Here is a 24,896-nt window from a genome sequence, read left to right as displayed (position 1 = left end):
TGACTTAAAAAAAAAAAAAAAAAAAAAAAAATCACCTAACCATTTGGGGCTTGTTTCATCATTGGAAAATGGAGAGTGCCACACAAGGATCCTATTGTCCAAGTATGTGCCGTGAAGCCCTGCAGTCCCATGCTAAGAGCTGGGGGAAAAGGCTGGGAAACCACCCAGACGCATCTCTGGTTCTTGACCCTTGCTTCCAAGTACATCTACTTTTATCTGTTCTAAGCATCAAGAATTCTGCTTAGAAGTTTATCTGCAGAAGTAGTTTTTGAAAACTACTAGACTCAATTTCTACAATCTCTTTATTCTAGGATTCTAAATTCCTCTTGGCAGACAGGAAGCAAAGATTTCTAAGCATATACCTTCACAAGTGAAGAAGTCTGTGTCTCTAGACTATAATCTTTCTTTATATACTTTTTAGGTGGACAGTGACATCAAAACAACTCATCAGTGAATCTGGAGACTCAGAATAGAGAACTGTGCTTTGAACTGCATAAGTCTTAACGTAAAGGAAGATCTGTCTTGTTCTGTAGAACATTAGCTCCCGATTTGCGAAGATCTTGTGTGGCACAGCAGACGAGAGGTGTTCCGTGGGTAGCATGTTAAATGAGGGAAGCAGAGAGGAAGATGACAGGCCCCCAACTTTCCGTATCGGCCTCCATCAGCAGTGGAGTTTTCTTCTTTTTTAGGACTTAAAAAAAAAAACCCCAAATTTCTTTTATTTCCAACCATGAATAGACACATCAACAAAGAATTTGAAAAATTAGCCAGAGCAGAACGATACAGCTTCATTTGAAAGTAAGACAAAAATGTAAGAGATGAGAAATAATGAAGGCTTCAAGTTTTGGGCAACATTTCCCTGTGGCAGCTGAATTTTAAAGCAAATTCAGAGTGAGTATGACACAACGAAAATCCAGATGCTCTTCTCCAAGCATACCCAACTTGCTCTGCTGCTCTCATTTATGCCTGTCCACTCGCATTCACTTCAAGTCATTTCAATCCCAAAAAACAGAGCAATCTGGGCCTTGGGAGAGAATAGGGGAGGAACTCAATGCACAGATCCTAACCTTGCAGCTCTGATGTCTTTTCATAATTATACAGGACATCTCATTAAAAAACTGAAAACCGAAAAGCAAAATCAAAACAGATCACACTGCTTTGATCCATGTTAAATGGGCCTTCTAGATCTTCTCTTTCCTTTCTACACTTGTCACCAAAGCTCTGCTCGCACCACAAGGATGACAATGGCATTATGGGGCCAAGGGACTGGGAAAATGGTCTCAACTTACTTGGGGTGGCTGCAGATCCAAAGCCCCCGCTGGCTGAGCTGAATGGGTTTTTGTTGGCTGCATCCTGGCTGGGTTTCCCTCCAAGGCCACTGAAGAAACCTCCCCCTCTTCCAGTGTTTCCAGACCCAAACACGCTCCCACTGGAAGAGGGCTGCTGGAAAACAAAAGGGGCAGGAAGTGAGATAGGATGAGAGGTCATCGTCAAATGGCAGGCCACATCCGTGGAAAGGAGGCATTCACAGCTGGGACAGATGGAAAAAGCAAGAGTACTCTGATTAGTTCTGGGACGGATGCTCTAACAACCACACAAGAAGCTGGACTCTGGACAGGCACTTCCTACAAATCAGAAGTTCTCAAGCTATTCCATGTTCACAGTTCTCTGAAAACATGATTTAGGGGAGGAGGGAACTTTGAATGTTTATCTGCTCTGCTGCCTGCAGTCTCTGCTTGACACAATACCAGGGGCAGGAAAACCAATCCCTCAAGGATTCCCCCAAAATGAGAAAGTTTAAAAACATTTCTGGACGATTATGAACACGACTGATTTTGATTCCTCCAGTATTTGGCTGAACTCATCAGCAACTGATGAAAAGTGATTTACACTGTCTTTTCTCCCAATTTGAGTACTTTTATTTCATAATGACTTTCCCATACTGCAGAAATAAGCTCAAATTAGCTTCCATTGTTGAAATGATGACCATGGCTGAATTTTGTCCAAGTCTGCAAATCTTATGCTTAGAGGAGGCTGCTAACTTAGGGTGCTTGCTGACTCAAAGCTGTCTCAGGCATCACACACTATTTCTGTTTGGAAATTCGTTAAGAAAGACCAGTGCTAGATTTGAGGGACCATTAATATTAGTTAAATGTGATGTCTTCTTGGATGATAATGTAGAATTAGACAGACTTTTAGAAATGGGTTATGTGGGGGTGCCCCTCAGGTGGTTAAGCGTCTGACTCTTGATCTCAGCTTATAAGGTCTTGTTCTCAGGGTGGTGAGTTCAAGTCCCACACTGGGCTCCACACTGGGTATGGAGCCTAGTTCCAAAAAACAAAAGAAAAAAAAAACATAAATGGGTTACTAATGTACAGAAATCTTATAGAAGTGTCCTTCAGGGATGTCTGGGTGGTTCAGTGGTTGAGCAGCTGTGTTTGGCTCAGGTCATGATCCTGGGGTCTGGGATTGAGTTCCACATCAGGTTTCCTGCAGGGACCCTGCTTCGCCCTCTGCCTGTCTCTGCCTCTTTCTCCGTGTCTCTCATGAATAAATAAATAAAATCCTAAAAAAAAAAAAAGTGTCCTTCAAAGGCAGACAGAATGGTGTAGAAGTCCATCTCCTCTGAAATGGGAATAATGAACTACCCAGCTCAAAACAATTAAATGTGCTAAGAAACATGATGCACTTTAGCGCCTGAAATATAAACATATGCTCAGAAAACAGCTGCTGTTTAGTATTTTCACAGTGATGGGAACAGACCAATGACTGAGCACTTTCTAGATGCCAGGCATTTTTCTAACACTTCACACTAAGTCACACCTCCAGAGGGCCACCTTTGAAACAACTCCCTAGTGCGTCCCCTCAGGGGCACAGCCACCACACTGGTCTGAGCCACCTAACCTTACTATACAACTTAACCGATGTCCTGCTTCCACTACAAACTCTGTTCAAACAGCAGCTAGAAGAATATCTACGAGTGGCAGACCATTAAACGCATTAATTAAAAATTCTACAAGATCTCCATCATCTGGCCCCAGTCTACCTCTGACAACCTCTTTTAGCATCTCTCCTTCCCTCTCCCCTCAACATGGTCCAATTTACACTGCTCTTTTGTACTTGAATGCAACAGGCTAATTTTAAGACACTTGTCTCTAACTCCCTTTTTTTCTCCCTAAATTTCTTTAAAACGACAATAACAGTTTACTACAACCACTTAACGATGAGTAAGAGTTTTTTAAAACTTGGAATCCAATCACAAAAGCATAGGCTTTGATAACTAATAGCCAAACTTTGAAAGGAAGGAAGGCATGACAATGAATCCAAGCAGCATATAGAAAATATCAGACTTTGTAGCTGACTTCCATGCATCAGACCAAAACACAGTCAACTGCCAATATGTGGATATTTTCACCCTACCAAAAAATGGCAATTTCAGATGGCTCGACCTAAATGGTAAAAATAGGATCTGAAAAATAATGGCTACCTGCAGAAATGAATAAAAGGGGATCACAGAAGTGAATGTGAATTGATAGTTATTGCAACCTCAGAAATAGGTTAGAGAGTCCCATTCATTTTTTTTTAATTTTTATTTATTTATTCATGAGAGACAGAGGCAGAGACACAGGCAGAGGGAGAAGCAGGCTCCATGCAGGGAACCTGATGGGGGACTCGATCCCAGGACCCCAGGGTCACCGGCAGGCACTAAACCACTGAGCCACCCAGGGATCCCCCCATTCATTTTAAATACAATAAACTACTACAGTTTTATAACTTTAAATTATGGAAAATCTTAAAAATTTTAAAAGTGTACAAAAAGTAATGCTATTACCCCAGGCCCATCATGCAATTTTGATGAACTCATGGCCGGTTGATCTTTATCTATACTCCATTTATCTCCCCTCATCTTTTATTAGTATGAAGCAAATCCTAGACATCTTATCATTTGAACCACTGATTTTTCTAATATAATCTCTAAAACAAACTATAACCATACCATTATCGTGCCTTAAAAATGAACAATTCTTTAATATCATGAAATAGGCAGTTACTGTTTAAGATCCAACCTCATAATGTTGCCAAAATAAATAAATAAAATAAATTAAAAAAAAAATCAAAGTTGAATCTCCTCAAGCCTCCAGACCCAACCCTCACTTCAAAGGAAGGAACAAAGGGCAGGGGACCAAGTTAACTGGGAGCTGTAACACAGGAATGCAGTCAGCAACCAGATCACAGGAAATTCTACCGAACAACTGAATTATGAGAAACGGGGGGAAGAGATACAATGAAGAGTTATCTATGGAGACATACTCAGGAGACCTATCAAGCAGTCTCAATGTGTGGACTGGATTTGATCCTAATTCAAAGAAACAAATATAAAAAGGAAAAGGAGACACTGATGAGACTTCAGAAAGGCATTTCCTATGTATGTAACCTAAATCCTTTTCCCTCATTATTTATTCTCTTCATAGTACTCAAAACTCTCTGAAATGAACTATTTTAATAAAGACTCTATCAAATGTAACCTTCCAATTTATGAACAATGGATGTCCTTCCATTTATTTAGATCATCTTTAATTTTTTTAAACAATACTCGTTTTGATGTTATCAAAAATCGAATTGTCTTACTTTCATCTTCAGATAGTTCATTGTGAATGTATAGAAATATAATAGATTTTAAAAATATTAATCTTGCATCCTACAACTGAACCCATTTATTAGTTCTAATAGTATTTTAGTGGATTCCTTAGGATTTTCTATTTACCTGATCATGCTATCTGCAGATAGTGTTACTTTCTCCCTTCCAATCTAGATGCCTTTATTTCATTTCCTTGCCTAACTGACCTGGCTAGAATCAACATGTGCTTTTGAGATTCATCTATATTGCTGCATGTGTTGGTCATTCTTCTCTTTAGACTGCTGAGCAGTATTCCATTGCAGGAGTATGCTGGTGTTTACTAGTATCCTGGTAAACATCTGGACTGTTTCCAGGTTTTAGCTGTCATAAACAAAGCTGCTATAAGCATTAAGTCGTTTTGTGGACCTTTATTTTCAGCTTTTGTGGGTAAATACCTAGGACTGGAACTGTTAAACTACAAAAATAGTACATTTTTCAGATTTATTGCCAAATGGTTTCCCAAATCACTAGGTTTTCATCCCACCAGCAACATATTCAGAGATCTACTTGCTTTAGATCTCCACATTTGATTTTGTTAGCTCTTAAATTTAGTGATTCTAGTGGCTATGGAGCAGTGTCTTATTGTGATTCCAATTTGCGTTTCTCTGATGACTAATGACAACAGGCAAGTTTTCACATGCTTATTGGCCATTCATATCCTCTTTTGTAAAGTAAGTACTTTGCTTACTTTTTAAAAGTTCTTTATATATTCCTTATATAATCTGGACAGAAGGCTTTCATTTGGTACATTATAGTTTCTCCCAGTCTATGCCCTGCCTTTTCACTTCATTACAGTCTTTTGATGAGTATTACTTTCAAATTCTGATGGAGGCTACTTTCTAAAGTTTCTCCATTAATGCTTACTGCTTTTTGTGTTCTTTTTGTTTACCTAACAATGTTTTTTTAACAGTGGCACTAGACTTTTGGGCTGGATAATTCCTTGTTTTGGAGGGATATATGTTGAGCAGCATCCCTGGCCTCTAACCCCCTAGATGCTGACAGTATCCCCTACTCCTGAGGACCAAACAGGTCTCCAGACATTGTAACTGTGGAATTCTCCCACAGGGATGGGGGTAGGGGTGGAATTGATACCATTTGAGAACCACTAGTCTGTGCAAAAGGAGCAAAAGAAGCCTTTTTGCTCCGGTTGTCACATATTTAACATCTCCTCATAACCATACAATACATTGTTTCCCAGTATGGCCTGAGTCTTTTTTAGCTGCTTTAAGATTCTACTCCTTGTATTTGGTTTTCAGAAGCTTATCTATGATGTGTCTAGGTGTGGTCTTCTGGCATTTATTCTGTTTAGGGTTCACAGAGTTTCTTGGGCTTCAGGATTTGTTTTTCCATACATTTGGAAAAGCTTGGCCATTTTTCTTCAAGTACTTTTGTCTGTCTCCTTGCCTTCAAGGACTCAAATTACAAACACTCCAGACTGCCTGATAATTTGTCACACAGGTCACTAACGTTCTGCTTGGTGGGTATCTCAGTCTGAGTTTCATTCAAAACATTGTTTACATATTCATTCATTTTAAGTAGGCTCCACACCAACAAAATGGGGCCCTCAGATCAAGAGTCACATGTTCTGCCAACTGAGCCAGCCAGGGACCTCCATTCCGAGCTTCACTTCAGATAATTTCTGAAATAATTTTTGACACGTGTTCAAGTTCATGGTTTTTCTGTAGTACTCACTCTGCTGGTAAGTCTGTCTAATCATTTTTAATTTCAGATACTAAATTTAAACTTTTTTTTTTGAAGATTTTATTTACTTATCCATGAGAGACACACAGAGAGAGGCAGAGACACAGGCAGAGGGAGAAGCAGGCTCTATCCAGGGAGCCCGATGTGGGACTCAATCCCGGGACTCTGGGATCACGCCCTGAGCTGAAGGCAGACACTCAACTGCTGAGCCACCCAGGTGTCCCTAGATTTAAACTTTAGATACAGATCAAGACTATATATTTTTATGACTTTCAATTCTCTGCTGAGATTCCTTATTCACCCATTCTTTCCTTTTCCTGTAAATACTTGAGCACAAGAGTCACAATTGTTATTTTAAAGTCTCTGCCTACTAGTTCCATTATCTGGATCATCTACAGGTTGTTTTTTATTGTTTACTAAAATACGATTGTGGGTGCCCCCTACTATTTTTGCTTCTTCATGTTATATATTATATATGCCATATGTGTGTAAAATACATACATTTTTTTTTGGTATACCAGACTTTGCATGTAGAACTGAGGCATGGGGAATGAAGAACACTGTTTCTCCCACAGTACCAGAGCCCTCTTTCATCTGTATCCCAAAGTGAATATGCAACTATTCACATTTTACTATGTGTTGAATTGATCTGGAAATGAACCAAAGACTGAACTCACCTCTGTGTTTGCTTAGGGTTTAGGTTATTTCTCTTATTGTTGAGCCTGGAGCCAAGAGGCAGTTGGGCTGCAATGTTACCTTTGGATTCAACAGTTCTGGGCAGCAAGATTGAAGGATTGTGCAAGTCTTTCTGCTTTTTGGTCCTGCCTTTACTTCCTTTCTCTTAGAAAAAGTCGGGGAGAGGTGGTTAGGGAAGATTTTTATATTGAACAAATTACTGTTATACTTGCAAGTCTTTCGACCTCCATCTTTTTTTTTTTCTTCTTAACAAAACAGCTTTATTGGGATTTAATCCACATACCATAAAAGTCACTGATTTTAAAGGATAGAATTCAATAGTTTTTGGTATGTTACATTAAGTTAAAATTGTGGCAAAATATCATTTTGTAATTTTAACCATGTAAGCAAGCATACAATTCAGTGGCATGAACTATATTCACAATGTTATACAGCCATCATCAATACCTATTTCCAGGATTTTTTCATCACCACAACCAAAATTCTTAACCATTAAGCAGTAAGTCCCACTCTCTCCTCCTTATAGCCAATGGTCATTTCTAATCTATTTTCTTGCTCTATGAACTTACCTATTCTAAAAAATACTTCGTGATGGAATCATACGTTACTTGTCCCTTTATGTCTGGCTCATTTTATTTAGCATAATGCATTCAAGGTTCATCCAAGTGTAGTGTGTATGAATCAGAACTTCATCCCTTTAGAAGGCTGGATAATATTCCTCCATATGAATAGGCCATATTTTGTTTGTCCAGTCATCTGTTGATGGAAACTTGGGTTGTTTCCTCCTTTTGGCTACTGTAATGCTGCTGTGAAGACTGGTGAAAAGAGTCTCTTTGACTTCCTACTTTTTTTTTTTTTTTTTTACTTCCTACTTTTAATTCCTATAGGTATATACCCAGTAGTGGCATTGCTGGGTCATATGGCAATTCTATGTTTGGCTTTTTGAGGAACCACTGAACTATGTTCTACAGATGCACTATTTTACATTCTAACCAACAATGTATGAGGGTTCCAATTTCTCTACATCCTTGTCAACACCTATTATTCTCAGGGTTTTAAAAATTATTATTATTGCCACCGAATGGGTGTAAAGAGGTATTTTCATTATGGTTTTGATGTTCATATTCCTAATGTTGAATGGTATTGATCTTTTCATGCACTTACTGGTCATTTATTTTGCTTGTTCCCCTTGTTGCCAATAGCTCCTTCTGGATTCTTCTCTAGCCAGTACATTTCTTCAGTCTTTAGCAAGGCTTCTCTTCCACTTCTCAAACCCAGACTTGACATGTGCCCCCAGAATCCGCTATCCCATCACATTCACCTACCATGGGCTTCTGTCTCTGGAAATCAATTCCACAAGGCTTTCTGCCAGTCTGAGTCCCACTGTGACAGATACTTTCCAAAGATGGTCACAGCAATATTTCTAGACTCATGTGCTCTTCTAAGAGGTAAAGTCTATTGCCCTCCTTTTACACTTGAATGAGATTTTATGACTGCCTTGAACAAGAGAATGCAACCTAAGTAATGCTCTGCAAATAGGTCATAAAAGGTTATATGGCTTCTGCTTGATTCCCTTTCTTTTTTTTTGAAAATTTTTTCTTGGAATCCAGCCACCATGTTGTAAGGAAGCCCAGGCCACAGAGAGAAACCAAGAACTCCAGTTAAATTCTGAGCCAAAAGCAAAACCAACCACTGGATATATATAAATGCTGCTGATTTGGGGGTCATGTGTTACGTGGCACTAGATAATTCCAATATCCATGGGATAAATGTGATTATTACATTATCTGGATTTTGCTTGGTGTTATTAAAGGAGTTAAGGTCTTCTGAATCCTAGCCAGAATCTGCCTTGTACTCTTAGATATTTCTTTCTTTCTTCTCTTTCTCTTTCTCTTCTTTTTTTTCTTTTCTTTTCTTTTCTTTCTTTCTTTTTCTTTTCTTTTCTTTCTTTCTTTCTTTCTTTCTTCTTTCTTTCTTTCTTTCTTTCTCTTTCTTTCTTTTTCTTTCTCTTAGATATTTCTGAGGATACTCCTGTCAACTGAAAATGTATTCATTTTTATGGTGTCTATCATGTGCTAGCCAGAGTCCTAAGAATTGGGGATATAGCAATGAATACAACACAGAAAGCCCCTATCATCAGATAAAATATTGATTTGAATTTCTGGCCCCTCCAATTGCAAACATAATTTCTGTGACAGAAGAATATGGGGGTGGGTGGCGGAAACGAGTAACCAATATAGAGTTTATCACAGTAAGTTTTATCTCTGTTAGCTCAACATTATGCCTGTGAGTTCCTCATGCCACTTTGGTTTAGTCATTTTCACAGCTGGTTAAATTCTACTATAGAACAATACAAACTTGTCTACACATTGGAATACTGGTAAACATGTGGGATGCTTCCAGTCTTTGGTTACTGTAACAATGTGGCTATAAACGCTCCTGTATCCTGGTGCCCATGTCCATGATGACTTTCTCTAAAGAACACACCTAGGAGTTGGAACTACCAGTCTCTGTTGGATCAAGCCACACTATTTTCCAAGGTAAGGTTGTACCAAATGACACTCCAACCAGGGGTACATGCAAACTTCCTTTGCTCTGTATAGATTTGCTGGCATTTGTTATAATTGCGCTTTGAATTTTTGCTGTTGTATAGGTGTGTATCTCTTTTGGTTTAATTCATATTACTAACTGAATGTTTCTTGGTCTTCTAGCTAACATTTATTTATTTATTTATTTATTTATTTATTTATTTATTTATTTTATTCCTCCTTCTTTAAAAAATTGTGATAAAATATACATAAAAGTTATTGACTTCAGGATTTTTTTTTAATGTTTTAAATTTTTTTGTTAACTTTTATTTATTTATGATAGTCACAGAGAGAGAGAGAGAGGGGGGCAGAGACACAGGCAGAGGGAGAAGCAGGCTCCATGCACTGGGAGCCCGACGTGGGATTCGATCCCGGGTCTCCAGGATCGCGCCCTGGGCCAAAGGCAGGCGCCAAACCGCTGCGCCACCCAGGGATCCCGACTTCAGAATTTTTAAGTGTACAATTTAGTAGCATCAGGTTCATTTACAAAGTTGTGCAATAAACTATCTTTTTTTAATGAAATCTTTTTGCTTATTTTCCTTGTGTTTAAATTTACAAATTTTATGTGTAGAGAGCTCAGTGAATTTTGACATACAAGTGTTTATAACAGTTCAAAATAGCAGACATTGTTGGGGAACTTTAGACAGCTCCTCTGTACCCCATGTTTAATGCCCTAGGAGAAACCACCATTATAATTTCTATCATGCTAAGTTTTGCCTGTATTTGCCTCTTTAAGAAACTGTAATCCAACAGTATATACTCTCAGATCTGGCTTCTTTCATTTAACACTACATCTGTGGGATTTACCCATTTTGTTTTGTATACGAACATGCATTTGATTTCACTATTTTGTAGTATGCCACCGTACAAATATACCACAATTTATTCATCCATTCTTCAGCTGATAGGCATTTTGGTTGTTTCTTGTTTTTAGTTATTACAAATACACTACCAGGAACATTCTCATTCCTACCTTCTTGCGAAGGAAAGCACTTGTTTCTGCTGGTTACGTTATACCGAAGTAGATACGCTGGCTCAAGACGAATTTTTTTGTGGTTATATGGATTTATACTCCCTTATGCGACATACGAGTTTCTAGTTGCTATACCTCCTCACCAATATTGAATACTGTCAACCTTTTAGCCATTTTGGTGGTGGTGTACTTGCCTTCTTTTTAGTTGTATTGTTTACATATTCTAAATACAATTACTCTGTCAGTTTTATAGGCTGTAATTTTACCATTTCATGGCTTGTTTTACCTTAAGAGAGCCATAATTTTAGTGAAGTCAAATTTTCTTTTTGCCTGAAGAATATCCTTTAGAATTTGCTTCAGGTCTGCTAGGCATAAATTCTCTCAATATCTGTCTGAGAAATGTCTTGATTTCCCTTCAATCTTTAAAGATGTTTTTTGTGGGGTTTAGAAATTCTAGGTAAAAAGACTGTCTCTGGCTTCTCACTGCTGAGAAGTCAGCTCTGAGTCCAACTATTGCTCTTTTAAAGGTAACTTGTCTTTCTCTTGAGGGCTTTTAACATTTTATCTTTATATCTGTGCAGCTTCACTGTGATGGGTCTTGGAATCAGTTTCTTTTCACACGTTCTACTCAGCATTTGTGGGACTTTTGAAGCTGTGGGTTACTGTTTTCTACTGGTTTTGGAAATGTCTTTTTCTCTGATATTGTCACACATCTTTTCTCTTCTTTGATTAAACATGTTAAATTTTCTCTTAACATTTGGCTCTCTTTTGTATCTTTCTTTTTTTTTTAATAAATTAATTTTTATTGGTGTTCAATTTACCAACATACAGAATAACACCCAGTGCTCATCCCGTCAAGTGTCCCCCTCAGTGCCCGTCACCCATTCCCCCCCACCCCCCTCCCTCCTCCCCTTCCACCACCCCTAGTTCGTTTCCCAGAGTTAGGAGTCTATGTTCTGTATCCCTTCCTGATATTTCCCACATGTTTCTTCTCCCTTCCTTTATATTCCCTTTCACTATTATTTATATTCCCCAAATGAATGAGAACATACACTGTTTGTCCTTCTCCGATTGACTTACTGCACTCAGCATAATACCCTCCAGTTCCATCCACGTTGAAGCAAATGGTGGGTATTTGTTGTTTCTAATGGCTGAGTAATATTCCATTGTATACATAGACCACATCTTCTTTATCCATTCATCTTTCGATGGACACCGAGGCTCCTTCCACAGTTTGGCTATTGTGGACATTGCTGCTAGAAACATCGGGGTGCAGGTGTCTCGGCGTTTCATTGCATCTGAATCTTTGGGGTAAATCCCCAACAGTGCAATTGCTGGGTCGTAGGGCAGGTCTATTTTTAACTCTTTGAGGAACCTCCACACAGTTTTCCAGAGTGGCTGCACCAGTTCACATTCCCACCAACAGTGCAAGAGGGTTGGTTCCCTTTTCTCCGCATCCTCTCCAACATTTGTTGTTTCCTGCCTTGTTAATTTTCCCCATTCTCACTGGTGTGAGGTGGTATCTCATTGTGGTTTTGATTTGTATTTCCCTGATGGCAAGTGATGCAGAGCATTTTCTCATGTGCATGTTGGCCATGTCCATGTCTTCCTCTGTGAGATTTCTCTTCATGTCTTTTGCCCATTTCATGATTGGATTGTTTGTTTCTTTGGTGTTGAGTTTAATAAGTTCTTTATAGATTTTGGAAACTAGCCCTTTATCTGATATGTCATTTGCAAATATCTTCTCCCATTCTGTAGGTTGTCTTTTAGTTTTGTTGACTGTATCCTTTGCTGTGCAAAAGCTTCTTATCTTGATGAAGTCCCAATAGTTCATTTTTGCTTTTGTTTCTTTTGCCTTTGTGGATGTATCTTGCAAGAAGTTACTGTGGCCAAGTTCAAAAAGGGTGTTGCCTGTTCTTTTGTATCTTTCATCTTTTTTGCTCTCCATGATATATTCCAGGTAACTTAATCTGACCTGCTCGTGAGTTTGACAGCCACCAAACTATAATCTGTGGACTCAATCCGGGCTGCTGTTTTGGTAAATAAAGTTTTATGAAAGCATAATCATGTTCATTCACGTATTTACTGTCTATGGCCTGCTTTTGTGTAGCAATAAGTAGCTGTGGTGGAAACTGTATGTGGTTCTCGAACTATCTAGTCCTTTATAGAAGTTTGCTGATCCCTATTCTGGTAGATTACCATTCTCTTCAGCTGGGTCTAATCTGCTGATTTTAAATTTTAATTATATTTTTCTAGAAGTTCTATTTGGTTTTCAATGCAGCTATGACACATCTTACCCCTTCCTCTTCACCAGTATGTTCAAGTTTGCCTTTTATTTCTATCAAGCATGTAAAACATAGATGTTTTATAGTGTGGAAGTCTTTGCACATGTATGTCTGATGTTTATTCTGGGCCCTGCTCATAGTTCTATTTCCTTTTGTGATTTAGGCGAGAGAATTGACGTCCTAGGCTTAGGAGTAAAATCATCCCAGGCTTAGAGTAAAGCTACTTTTCTTCAAAGTGGGTCTGCGCTGCTTTTGCCAGCCATCTGCAGACACCACCACCGTAGGATCCTGTCAGGCTACATTCACAGGTGGAGACCCAGTGAATCTGGAGTCCCAGCTCACCTTGGGGTGGTCTCTTTTAGACTCCTCATTCTGTGCCTATCTCAGTTGTGACTTCTGTTCCTTTGCCCTTTGGGGTTATTAAAATTTTCTCAGATGAGGGACGCCTGGGTGGCTCAGCGGTTTAGTGCCTGCCTTCAGCCCAGGACGTGATCTTGGAGTCCCAAGATCAAGTCCCACATCAGGCTCCCTGGATGGAGCCTGCTTCTCCCTCTGCCTGTGTCTCTGTCTCTTTCTCTCTCATGAATAAATAAATTAAATCTTAAAAAAAATAAAATTTTATCAGATGAATAAATGCCCTCATGGTAACACTGGCTCTTGCGTTCTCATCACTTCTACAGATGCCCATTTTCTTTTAATCTGGCTTGGCAAAATACCCTGTTAGCTGCCAGTGCATGCATGCATGCATGCATGCATGCATGTATTTATTTATTTATTTATTTTAATTTTTTTTTTTAATTTTTTTTTTTTTTTGCCAGTGCTTTTGAAACTGTGGTTTTTGTGTTTTATCTACCATTTTTAGCCGTTTCCAGTGAGGACCTCAGTTTAAATGACTTCACCTGCCATTATCAGCTCCGAAGTTTCACTTCCCCCTGCCACAGATCACTGATCAGGATAAAGCGTGTCTTTGAAGGAAAGGGAGCACTAAGAAAATATCTTCCTGAAGATGTGGCAGAAACATAGGGTACATCTGCCACTTCGTTAGTTAACGGACATATGTCAAGTCCACCTTCAGAAAGCCACCATCGTCTTTGCTACATTAGAGGACCTTTCTTCACAAAGACTCCTTGAGGGGTTACTGTGATCTGAAAGCATGTGATATAACAATACATTTACTCTCTCTGAGCCCTCGCTGTCCTCATCTGTGGAATGGGGACAATAATAGCACCTACCTCCCAGAAGCACTACTGATTATGTGAGTCCATTTATGTAAAGCACTTAAAACCGTGCCCACATGTAGATCACCACTATCTGTACAAACTCAAACAACTCAGGTCACCAAAGTGCATACAGCTTAGTCCAGAGGCCATATATGGTGTCGGTTACATATTCTTCTTTTGGCTTAAATAACCATTTAAAAAGGTAAAAAGTATTCTAAGCTCCAGGACCTTAAAAAGAAAACAAAAAACCCCATATACAACAAGGCTGAGGAGGAGATGTAGCCCATGGACTGTAGTGTGTGAACTCCCGCCCTAGCAGAATGGGCAGAGAAGATGGATAGAGATCAGATACTGTGCTTCTAAAGTGCTTCCTAGAGGACTGTCAGAGAAGGGTCAAAACTATAGTGATTCTCTCGAATCAGAGACTGAGATTTCTGCCTCCCCAAGGGAGCCAAAGAAGGCAGAGCTTGAGAATCCTATGAGGCTATTTGCTGGCATTGGGCATAGAGTACAAACTGCTTACACTGTGCGGGAACGATGTGGATGGGTCTGCTACATGTTGACACGAATGGAAACAAACATACATTATTTACCTGGCCAAAGACTGTTCCGCCAGTACTGGTTGCTTGACCAAACAAAGAACCAGTATTACTAGACCCAAAACCTATAAAATAAGAAGAGAACAAGTTTAATTTGGATGACTCCTTTACAACATCAAGTATTTTGTGTTTTTAAATTGCATTCAGATGTACTAAGATACCTGATAATAAGTCAACTCACAAATAAAATCTGTTTTCCTTTATAGGAAACGGAGAACATTATAAGTAAATAAAGACCTTTGGTCATCGTTAACATTTCATACTAATATAAATTCCAAAATCCTGAGGACTGAATTCTTGTCTCCTACCAAACCCCAGGTGGGTAGGGACTGATACAGCAGTATACTCTCAGGGTAGTTTTTCCTGAGACTCAGCTGTCACGGAGTCTTTCCAATGACTGACTTAATATCATGAATATTTTTACTCTCTGGTTTCCTCAAATACGAGATTCTTTTGGGGTAGTTCATCTTTCTTCTGGTTGGCAGAGGATGTCTGAAGCGCTGGTCTGAACAGGACCTGGGAAAACCAGATGAGACTGTGTACTCTAACTGAAGAGCCCAAGACAAGGAGTTAGAAGGCAAGAGTTCCATACCCAGCTGTGTCACTGATCTAGGTGGGTGATCTCAGGCAAGTGTCAATTCTTCCACCAGGGCTTAAGTATATTGCTCAGGTACCTTTCCACATAGTTACTAGATGAAAGATTTTTTCAGAGGTTCTCAATTATGTTCAAATAGTTGGATTAAACTTGTGCATGAGGGATTCTCAAGTTTAGACTGCAGAAAAAGGATGCACCCCAGTGTGTTGAACACCCTTCTCTGTGAGACTCCTCAGGCCTTTCCCCCTGCCCACTCTCCACAACCATCATCACGTTTCCCATAATTCCCACAGGCCAAACAGCCTCCTGATAGGGCAGCAGGTAGATCTCAGGACTCTTTCAGCTCTGTGTCCTTGTGGCTGAACTTAGTGGGAGCTTAACAAATATTTGTTGAGGGAAGGAAAAATTTTCCTTCCTGATAAATTATGAACGATTTTCAAATAAATCATCACCACATGAACGAATAAGCAGTTATTCATAACTTTGCCCAACAAGAATTCATCAATCCCTGTTTCTCCTCCCACAGCCTAACTGAAGAAATGCCTTTTCCCTAAGATAATTATCAGAAAGCGAAATTATTTTCAAATTGTCCTACTGATAACTTGTGGAAGTAAAGGCAGCTGCTAAAATTGGACACACAACAGTGGATTGTGTTTTACTTAAAAAAAAAAGTAACATTTAAAGATTTTTGTTTAATTACACTGAAAATAGGGAAAAAAACACAACTTCTCAAACGTCAGTATCTGCCCTGGTAGCAAGTAAGATGGCGTCAGAGGCAGCAGGATATAAAATGTTGGCAGGGCAGCGAACTAGGAGGCACTCCAGAGTCTGGTTCTGGCTCATGACATTAGATGAGTCTCCTCGAGGCTTGACAGTTTGGGACCTAACAGCCTCTAAAGCACCTTCCAAATCTAAAGGTATGAACCTTGCCATGACCTTAAGCTAAAGATGTGTGTTTTTCCCCATGAAACTGGCACTCTCCTGACTAAGAGTGGAGAACTTGCTGAGGAGCAAAACTGCAGTGATGGTGACAAGGCCCAGGAAATGCCTGAGGCCACCAGTGCTCTGAGGCGCCCTTCTTGAATTTAGAGTCTCTCTTTTGTTTCCCCTCCTTTCTTTTAATTTGAAATACAGAATTTTTGCAAATGTTTCAAATAATGCAGAGGAGAACAAAGAAGTCTTCTGTAAATTCTTACCTGAAGCTTGACAGAAGCTAAACCCAGAGGATGACGCCGCCGTTGTGGTGGTGGCAGAGGTGCCACCAAACACAGAGCCTCCCTGCCCGAAGCCGGGACTCTGCCCAAACGCGGGAGGGTTGCTCTGGCCAAATAGCACCCCTCCTGTGTTGGCAGAGGACTGTCCAAACGAGAAGGAGCTGGAGCTACTGGTACTTGAGGAGGCACCAAAGACATTCCCACTGGCAGACGTGGAGGTGGAAGATGCTGACTGGCCAAAAGCAGGCCCAGAGCTGAACCCAGGCTGATTGAAGGAAAAGCCGCTTGCAGGGCTGCTGGTGGACTGCCCAAAGGCCGGAGCCTGCCCAAACGTCGTCTGTCCAAAGACCCCGGTGGCTGAGGTGCCGAAGGCAGGGCTGCCAAAGCCTGAGCTGCTGACCGGAGGTGTGGCGGCTGCCGTGCTAGCTACACTGCCAGTCTGTGGCCCAAACAGGCTTGGTGCGGTGCTGACGGCCACCTGGCCAAACACAGGGGTGGTCGAGGAGGCAGTGGCCGTGTTGCTGGGGAGCTGACTGAAAGCTGAGCTAGAACTGGCAGCGGGGGGCTGAGTGAAGAGAGATGAGCCCGCGGTGGCAGTCCCAAACACTGGTGTCTCTGTGACTGGGCTTAGAGCAACACTGGAAACAGAGCTGGAGGTTACAGGGGGACCTGGGGTTTCAATGGCCACAGGGACCACGCTGGGGACTGCAGCAGCCGTGACAGTGCTCTGCCCAGGTGCTGAGAGCGTTGAGGTGGGAGACGCTGATTCTGTCCTGACATCGGGGACCGTGGGGGCAGCTGGAGTGGCCTCGACACCAGGTGCTACGAGACTGGTATTGGAGCCTGCAGGGCCAGGGCTGCTGGCTGCAGGCTGAGCCACAGCAGCTTCTTTCTTAACAGAGTCGGAAGTCTGCAGAGGAGCCTGGGGAAGTGAGGTTGACGGCTGCGGCCCTAGAAGCGAGCTTGTTGAGGCTGAGACCTCACTGTTGTCTGGCTTCTCAGGAGAAGCTGATGACGTGGACTCCTCTGTGCTTTTCCCAGAGGCCACAGGCAGGGTGGGAGCAGATGCTGAATTCAGGAGGCTACCAAAGGACAATGTGGGGAATGCGGTAGGAAGGGGGGTGGCAGTTGTTGCTGGTGGGGGGGTGGGTGGGGGTACCATACTACTCGTCTGTTGGCTGCCAAAGGAAAAACTCGTCTTGCTACCACCTGGGGTCATCCCACCAAAACCCATTATCCCTGAGGATCCTGCACTGGTGAGGGGCAGGCCGCCAAAGATGCCAGTTGAGGAGCTGCTAGTGCTTGTGCCAGCTGCCGCTGGTGCCCCTGCAGTGGTAGTCACAGAGGAGGTCACGGGGGGCTCTGCATGCTTCCCTACCAGGGGAGGGCCAGTAAAACTAAACCCCGAGGGGACGGTTGAAGTCTTGGCTGGCTGCACACCAGTCAGGTTTGTGGATGAAGCCTTAATGGTGGTTGGTTTTGTAGAATCATCTGCTTGGCCGACGCGCAGTCCTGAAAAACTTCCCAGGGTCTCTCCAGCCAAAGAACTTGGAAACAGAAGCTCTCCCAACTTGGATGGCGGAGTTTCCAGCTTGCCAGAGGCAGTAGAGACAGCAAGTCCAGAAGGTGCTGCAGGTCGGCCACTGGAAGGCGCAGGCTCCGCAGGAGAGGTGGTGGCGGCTCCAGAGCTATGTGGCGCTGCCATCCCAGAGGGTGGGGAGCTTTCAGTACCTGGCTCGTAAAAAGGTTTGCCTCCCCCGCCAAAGGAGAATGCATCGAGCTGGTGTGACTCTTTAGTGGGGGGTGCTGCCCCTAGCAAGAAAAAGAAATTAGAAAGTGGGTTGGATTTAGCAACACATGATCTGTCATATTCCCACGGACTGTTTCCAAGCCCATGTCTCTCTCCCCTCGATACAGTCGGGACGGCTGTCCTGGGATAGCACTTTTCCTTGGGGAAACATAGTGAAGGCTTTTCCACGAGAGGGCTAGTTCTGAGCAAGCTCACGGAGGTGAGAGGAATAAACATCCTTTTTGTGATCATTACATCATAACTAACATACTGTCCTATCTAGAATGCATGAAATTCACAGGGTTATCACACTGTGATAGAGAAATAAAATGACATCTTCTCTCTTTTTTCCCTGTGTGTGCTTTCCTCAATAATACTTTTGACACAGTGCTCGTCTACAGACCTCCTGGTAGGCCAGGACTTGATCCAAAATGGAAGTTCCTCATGCGTTTTTTATGGGCAAAGAAAATATCAGTACACAGACAATTATTTTTATGTACAATGAAGGGTCATTCCCTAGTGCTCACTCGGTAATCAGCTTTACATAAAGAGGCAATAGGACCCGGGGGTCAAGGTCATAGGCTCTGGAGCCAGGTACTCTGCCACCTGCTGTCTGTACAACTAATAACTCTGAAAAAGTTACTTTACCTCTTGGGGCCTCAATTTCCCCATTTGAAAAATAGATATAGTAAGAGTAGCTACATCAGAGAGCTGTTATAAAGATGAAATGAAACAGGTGAAGCACTACCAACTCCCGGTCAAATAGTAAGCGCGAATAAAAGTAACCAAAATATGATAGTTCTAGGTAAAATTCACCTATTACAGTGTTTATTGATGTTTCTAACCCATATTATTCTAAGAAGTCTGGTTTCTTGGAAGACTACAAAGCCCCAATTTCCTGTGTACAATTTCCTGAAAAACCTTGTATCACTGCTGTTGTACTGGGTTGCTTATGGTTCTCGGTGGTTTCTATTCTATTAATTAAAATGTTTATGGAATTACCACTGCATTTTAGGACTATTTTACTTATGACTTCTGACAGTTATTATTTTGTTCCTCTTAATCTTTTTATATCACTGAGTTGTTTTTCCTCTAGAAAGTGGGACAGGGGAAGACATGGGCCTGGCCTCCAGTGTACGCTGCCATATCTATGCGGGCAAAGGTTACGAAAACAGTTTAAGAATCATTATTCTAGAAAGAAAGGAAGGAAACCATCAACTCTTTAAGTGCCACACACAAGTTAGGTTTAGGAAGTCTGCTATGCTTTTAGCTTCCTAATCTCTCTCCAGATCTTAAGGGATCCCTTTTTCACTAAAAATTCTACCACTTAGGTTGGCACAAAGAAAGCACTCAAAAAATATTTGTTGAATGAACAGAAGAAAGACGCTTAATGTGTTATTATTTGGAAAACCTAGAAATAACCTAAATGTCCAAAAGGTAAATGGGTTAAATAGATCACAGCATATATACAAGACAGAAATCACGTAGCCATTGCAAGTAACATTTATATAACGTTTCCAGTAATACTGGAAAAATCCTAAGAGATGGTGTTAAATGAAATATAGAAGAAGACAAAAAAACCCAGAAGGACATATAAAAGAAACGCAGCAACTGAGGAGCACAATGTTTGATTACGGAATACATCACTTTCATAGGAAGAGCTTGCTTTTCAAAATGAAAGAAAAATAAACTTAAACTGAGAACTGAGAGGCACTTAAAAAATACATGTGGTTTCTTTACAGGTCCCTAAATTCTTTTCAACGTTAAAAACATGCCAGTTGATGGATATATAACAACACACTGCGGACCAGTGTGTTCACAGACAGGTTATCCGGGAGAGAAGATGAATCTGGTCTTTTACAGATAAGAAGATGGAGTGAGACAGTTTAATTCACACATTAACATCTACCTTTATAGCCCAGTCTTGCTTTCCCAGAAACAAATCTTTTCCTTGTTTGTAATTTAAAAAGTCAACAGAAGTCCTCCCCTTTGGTTTAAATCCTGCTTATTTCAAAGGACCAACATCGACACCGAACTTACTGCCGATGCTTTAAGCCAAGACTCAGCAGCAAGGAAAATGTTGACATATCTGTACAGAACCCAGCACCTGTTTAGAGGTAACACAAGAGGATGGCTGCACCCCACAGAGAGACTGTACCTTGTGTGACGGTGACGTTAGAAGACGGGGTTGGTGTGATTATCCCAAAATTAAAGCCAGTCCTAGGGAGCGCAAGAAGAGAAGTTAAAGAGGAACAAACAACTAGGGCACAATGCTGCCCTTTTAATGTCACATTTTATGACTCATTCATACGACTGATCTGATTGATCTACTCGCAGGAACTTACAATAGAGAAGATAAACAGCAGTAGAGTAAATGCATGAATCTCAGAGACAGTAAAGGGCTTAGAGCGACAGCTGCATTTCCTCGGCAGAGTCTGGGTGGGGACCTGTGCCAAGGAAAGCTAAGGAGCAGTTGTGGAAACGCACAGGGAATGCGTATGCAGGCACAGTGGCTAGGGCAGATGGTGTGCCTCAGGATGGATGTAAAGGGGCCCAGGCCAGGGAGAACCCCCTCCCTCGTAACCCACCCTAAGATCAGAGAGCTCGTCAGGAGTGTGCCACGCTGCCAGGGGACAGGAAGGAAGGCATGAAATAGAAGCCACTGTCTTTGCCATTTTGACAGAACTCTTGGTTCTTGGCTGGGAAAATTTGGGTCAAAACCTTTCTGTACCCCTCTTATCAACCCCTCTCTCCTATTGTAGGTTTTCTTTAAGCTGTGAGTAAAGACTCCATAGCCAAAGGAGAAAATTCAACACACACATGAACTAGAACAGACCACTCGCTGTGGTAAAGTTCAAATAGCACATTTAAAAGTCTAGTTTTAAAACTTATGGCCAACTACATCAAATATAGTATTGTAAGGATTTAGGTTTTTCTTACCCATCATTGCCTTCCTCCAATGGACACTAATTATCTAAGAGGATGTGTTCTACATTTTATATTTTTAAAAAACCCCTTCTTTGTCTCGACCTTGAATAAATTTTACCTAACAGGTGTAAACCAACTGACAGAGTGACCCAAACTTTTTCACCTTATATTAAAAATGGAAGAAGAATATCCATTTACAGAACTAAAGATTATTAGCCTTCGTAAAAGAAGCAATAACTCCTGGCACTGACCTACTCTTTGAAACTGGCTCCCAATTATCTCTGAGAAGTATAAAACACAATGATTTACACTAAGGAAAAAATAATATATCATCTCCCCCCTCAAATTAAATTGTAAACCCCCTATTTGCTCTTAACATGTTAGGTTGAAGGGCATTTAGGAAACACATTAATATTAGGGGAGAGACTGTGGTTAATGTGACTCCAGTCACAAAAGCACAAAATGAGAGAGCTCCAGAGGTTTTCCTAATGGAGCTGAATATCATGCAGCCCTTCAATGGCAAAAGTCTTTGGACAAGTTTTTATCTCTGTTCCACTGAGCCCAGCTCCCGGCCGAGGGCACCTTCCACAGGACTCCACACAAGCAAGTACCTCCAGCACTGAGAAGAGGCACTGTCCCTATAAAGATAATCAAGGTGCACGTGGAACGAAGGTTAGAAGACTCTTTCATTTTTAAAAATGACTCAACTTTCCAACTACAGCCGTCACTACTTTTAGAAAAACGAGACAGGAACACTTCTCCATATCTATATAAGACCCAGATTCCCCAATGGCTCCTGTCTTTCATCACCTTTTTGAAGTTTAATGTATAGTGATCTCTCAAGCAGTCAAGCCAATCCAAATGTCACACCTAATCCCCAAATGGTGTCAGAATGCAAATATATCAGGGTGAGAAGTTAGAAAACCCACCACAGAATCTGACACAGACCTACTACCCAAAGAAAAGGAGGCTTAACCTAAAAAACAAAACAAAGAAATATATCGTAACACACATATAAACTTGAACTGAAAATGGGAAATACAGTTGGCCCTTGAACAATGCAGCGGTTAGGGGCACCCACCCCATGCAGTTGGAAATCTGCGTGTAACTTCTAATTCCCCAAAACTTAACTACAAATAGTCTATTGTTGATGGGAAGCTTTACTAACAACATCAATAGTTGATGAACACATATTATATGCATTATGTCCTGTATCTTATAATATAGGAAGCTAGAGAAAAAAATTAAAATCATAAGGAAAAGACATCTATAGTACTATACTGCATTTATTAGGAAAAAAAATTCACATATAAGTGGACCTGCACCGTTCAAACCTCTATTGCTCAAGGGTCAGCTGCAGATCTACATTAGGACAATAAGCTGCTGCCACTATTATCAGATGCATTACTGAAGTGATAAGAACTCTGGGGTTCATATACAGTTAATACGCAGATAAATATACCTCTGATTCTAAGACTGGGGGAAGCTATCTCTAAGGTTGCTGGCAATCTGCCATGAAATTTAGTTCATTACTGACCCTGCTGGAGAAAATGAGAACGACTTGCTGAGCTGCCCAGCAGCAGGCGGAGGAGAAGTCACAGCTGTTTCGATCTTGGCTGCCCCTGGCCCTGAAATCGTGGGAAAGAAAATAAGAACATTACAAAAATGCTGTTAGAAACACCGTTCCACTTTGTGATTCTGTGTAGCACCAGTTGTGCAATGCCACGTAGAGGAGCGCGGCTCCAGTCCGGAGGCCCCACCGTGCTCTCTGACAGGTCAGGTCAGTGGCCAGGGGAGCGGACGTGTTGCCTCTGAACTTTCTGGTTGGCTCCGTCCGTGTTAATTCCAAACCAACACATGCCCCAGCCTCCTTTCCAGAAACAATATCAAAATCGTTCCAGTGCAGTTTAAATTGAAACCTCTGAAAGTAGTTTTTTAGTTTTATAAGATATAATTTATAATGAAGTTTTATAATTATGGTTAAGTAATATATAACTGAAGGAAAAAGATCCAAAAAGAAATAGGTTAATAGGCGAAATATATCTGAATAGTGACTTTATGGCTATTTGCTTTCTCTCTACATTCCTGTATTTCTCTTAGGGCATCGTTTTATATTTAACAAATATTAACTTTCTTTTTCATTACAAAAATAATACATGATTCCTGCAATGCAGAAAGTGTAGAAAGCTAAAAGTATGATCCATTCTCTTCTCCAAGTTCAATTTCACTGTAAGTACTCATAAACAGTTTGGGGTATATCTTTAATTTCCTCCCCCATTGCTCTACTTTAAAAGAGGGAGGGAGAAGAAACACTATGTCTAAAAAGCCCAAACTGGGGCGCCTGGGTGGCTCAGTCAGTTAAGTGTCTGACTCTTGATAACTCAGGTCTTGATGAGTTCCTGAGTTCCAGCCCCAAGCTGGGCTCCACACTGGAGTTGGGCATGAAGCCTACTTTAAAAAAAAAAAAAAAAGGCACAAATCAAATCAAATCAAATGTAAGAAAAAGTACATTCTCTTCAGATGAGTATGGGGTAGATATTAATAAAATTATTTTAAAAATTACTATAATGCAATGTGGTGTGTATAGGGATATTCAATGCAATCTTGCTTATAATCTTGAAAAATTAGAAACAATCTAAACTATCAGCATAGGACTGATAAAACTTAACAGGGTGCAACTCCTAGGCTACAGCTGAAATAAGTTAGTTAGAGCTGTGTCAGATTTGGAAAGATGAGCCGAATAGTTACTGCAATGGGGGGAGGATTAACATACACAGGATATGCCTATTTTTGTTAAAAAAAAAACCAACAACAATGAAGTAAACTTCGAGATATACAAATTAAAACATTAAGGGCTGCTATTTCTAGAATATGAATTGAAAGGGCAGCTTTTACTTTTTTACATTCTATACCTCTTCAGTGTAGACTTTTTGAACATCTAAAATTGTTTCATAATCAGAATAGCAACGGAGGTATTTCCATTCTTAAAAGAGAGAACTACAGAGGTCTCAGAATAAATTTTTAAAGAAACTTTGTAAGCTTCTGAATAGTATTTTTCAGGGAAATTTTTCTGTCCCCAAAACCCTTTTCCATTGATTATCCAGTGAGTGAAAACAGAAGTATATGCCGAGCAATGAAAGACAGATTTCACAATCACTGCTGCATGATGAATCTCAGAAAATGTCTGGGAAAGTCACGCTAACTGTGTAAGATGTATGTGAAGCAAAGTTTCTTAGATATCCTTGGTTCTTAAGTTCTAGAGTGACAACAAGCTCTTCAAAGCAGTCCTTGAAAGAAGTTGGGATAGATGTCTTTCAAAAACTTTCTAAAACATTAGCCAGAAATGGAAATGAACTTAATTTGAATCCTAAATGATTCAAAAGTCTTTGACAACTCCACTAAATTTTCCCTTTTAACAGACAACTTTAGATCTCAGTTAAAAAGCGCTACGTAACTCCTTCTCATAGAAAGTTTACACGACACAATGGTGGCTCTGCACTAATCCAAATTCTAGAGCTCAACTTTGGCATACATGCTAATGGATTTCTTCTGAGTGCAAGGACTATTTACAGAAGATAGACCCAATATCCAGGCAGATAGCTCTCAATCATAGAGAATAGAATGACTATA

At 40.7% G+C, this 24,896-nt stretch overlaps 1 protein-coding gene across 4 annotated transcripts in view; it reads right to left on the bottom strand.

The window, feature by feature from the left end:
- Positions 1 to 24,896, bottom strand: part of NUP214 (nucleoporin 214) — a 103,215-nt gene that overhangs the window by 15,835 nt on the left and 62,484 nt on the right. For 3 of the 4 annotated variants that reach the window (XM_041724983.1, XM_041724984.1, XM_041724987.1), the window contains 5 exons: positions 22,804 to 22,894; positions 20,497 to 20,558; positions 16,532 to 18,361; positions 14,735 to 14,805; positions 1,290 to 1,443 (listed from right to left, as the gene is read on the bottom strand). In XM_041724983.1, the coding sequence (XP_041580917.1) occupies positions 1,290 to 1,443; positions 14,735 to 14,805; positions 16,532 to 18,361; positions 20,497 to 20,558; positions 22,804 to 22,894 (2,208 nt within the window). The remainder of the gene's footprint in view (positions 1 to 1,289; positions 1,444 to 14,734; positions 14,806 to 16,531; positions 18,362 to 20,496; positions 20,559 to 22,803; positions 22,895 to 24,896) is intronic. The other variant, XM_041724986.1, reaches the window with a different exon arrangement.

This window comes from Vulpes lagopus, chromosome 12 (assembly GCF_018345385.1).
Source record: "Vulpes lagopus strain Blue_001 chromosome 12, ASM1834538v1, whole genome shotgun sequence".
NCBI lineage: Eukaryota > Metazoa > Chordata > Mammalia > Carnivora > Canidae > Vulpes > Vulpes lagopus.
The sequence above is the reverse complement of the archived record's forward strand: the minus strand, read 5'-3'. Positions and strand labels throughout refer to the sequence as shown.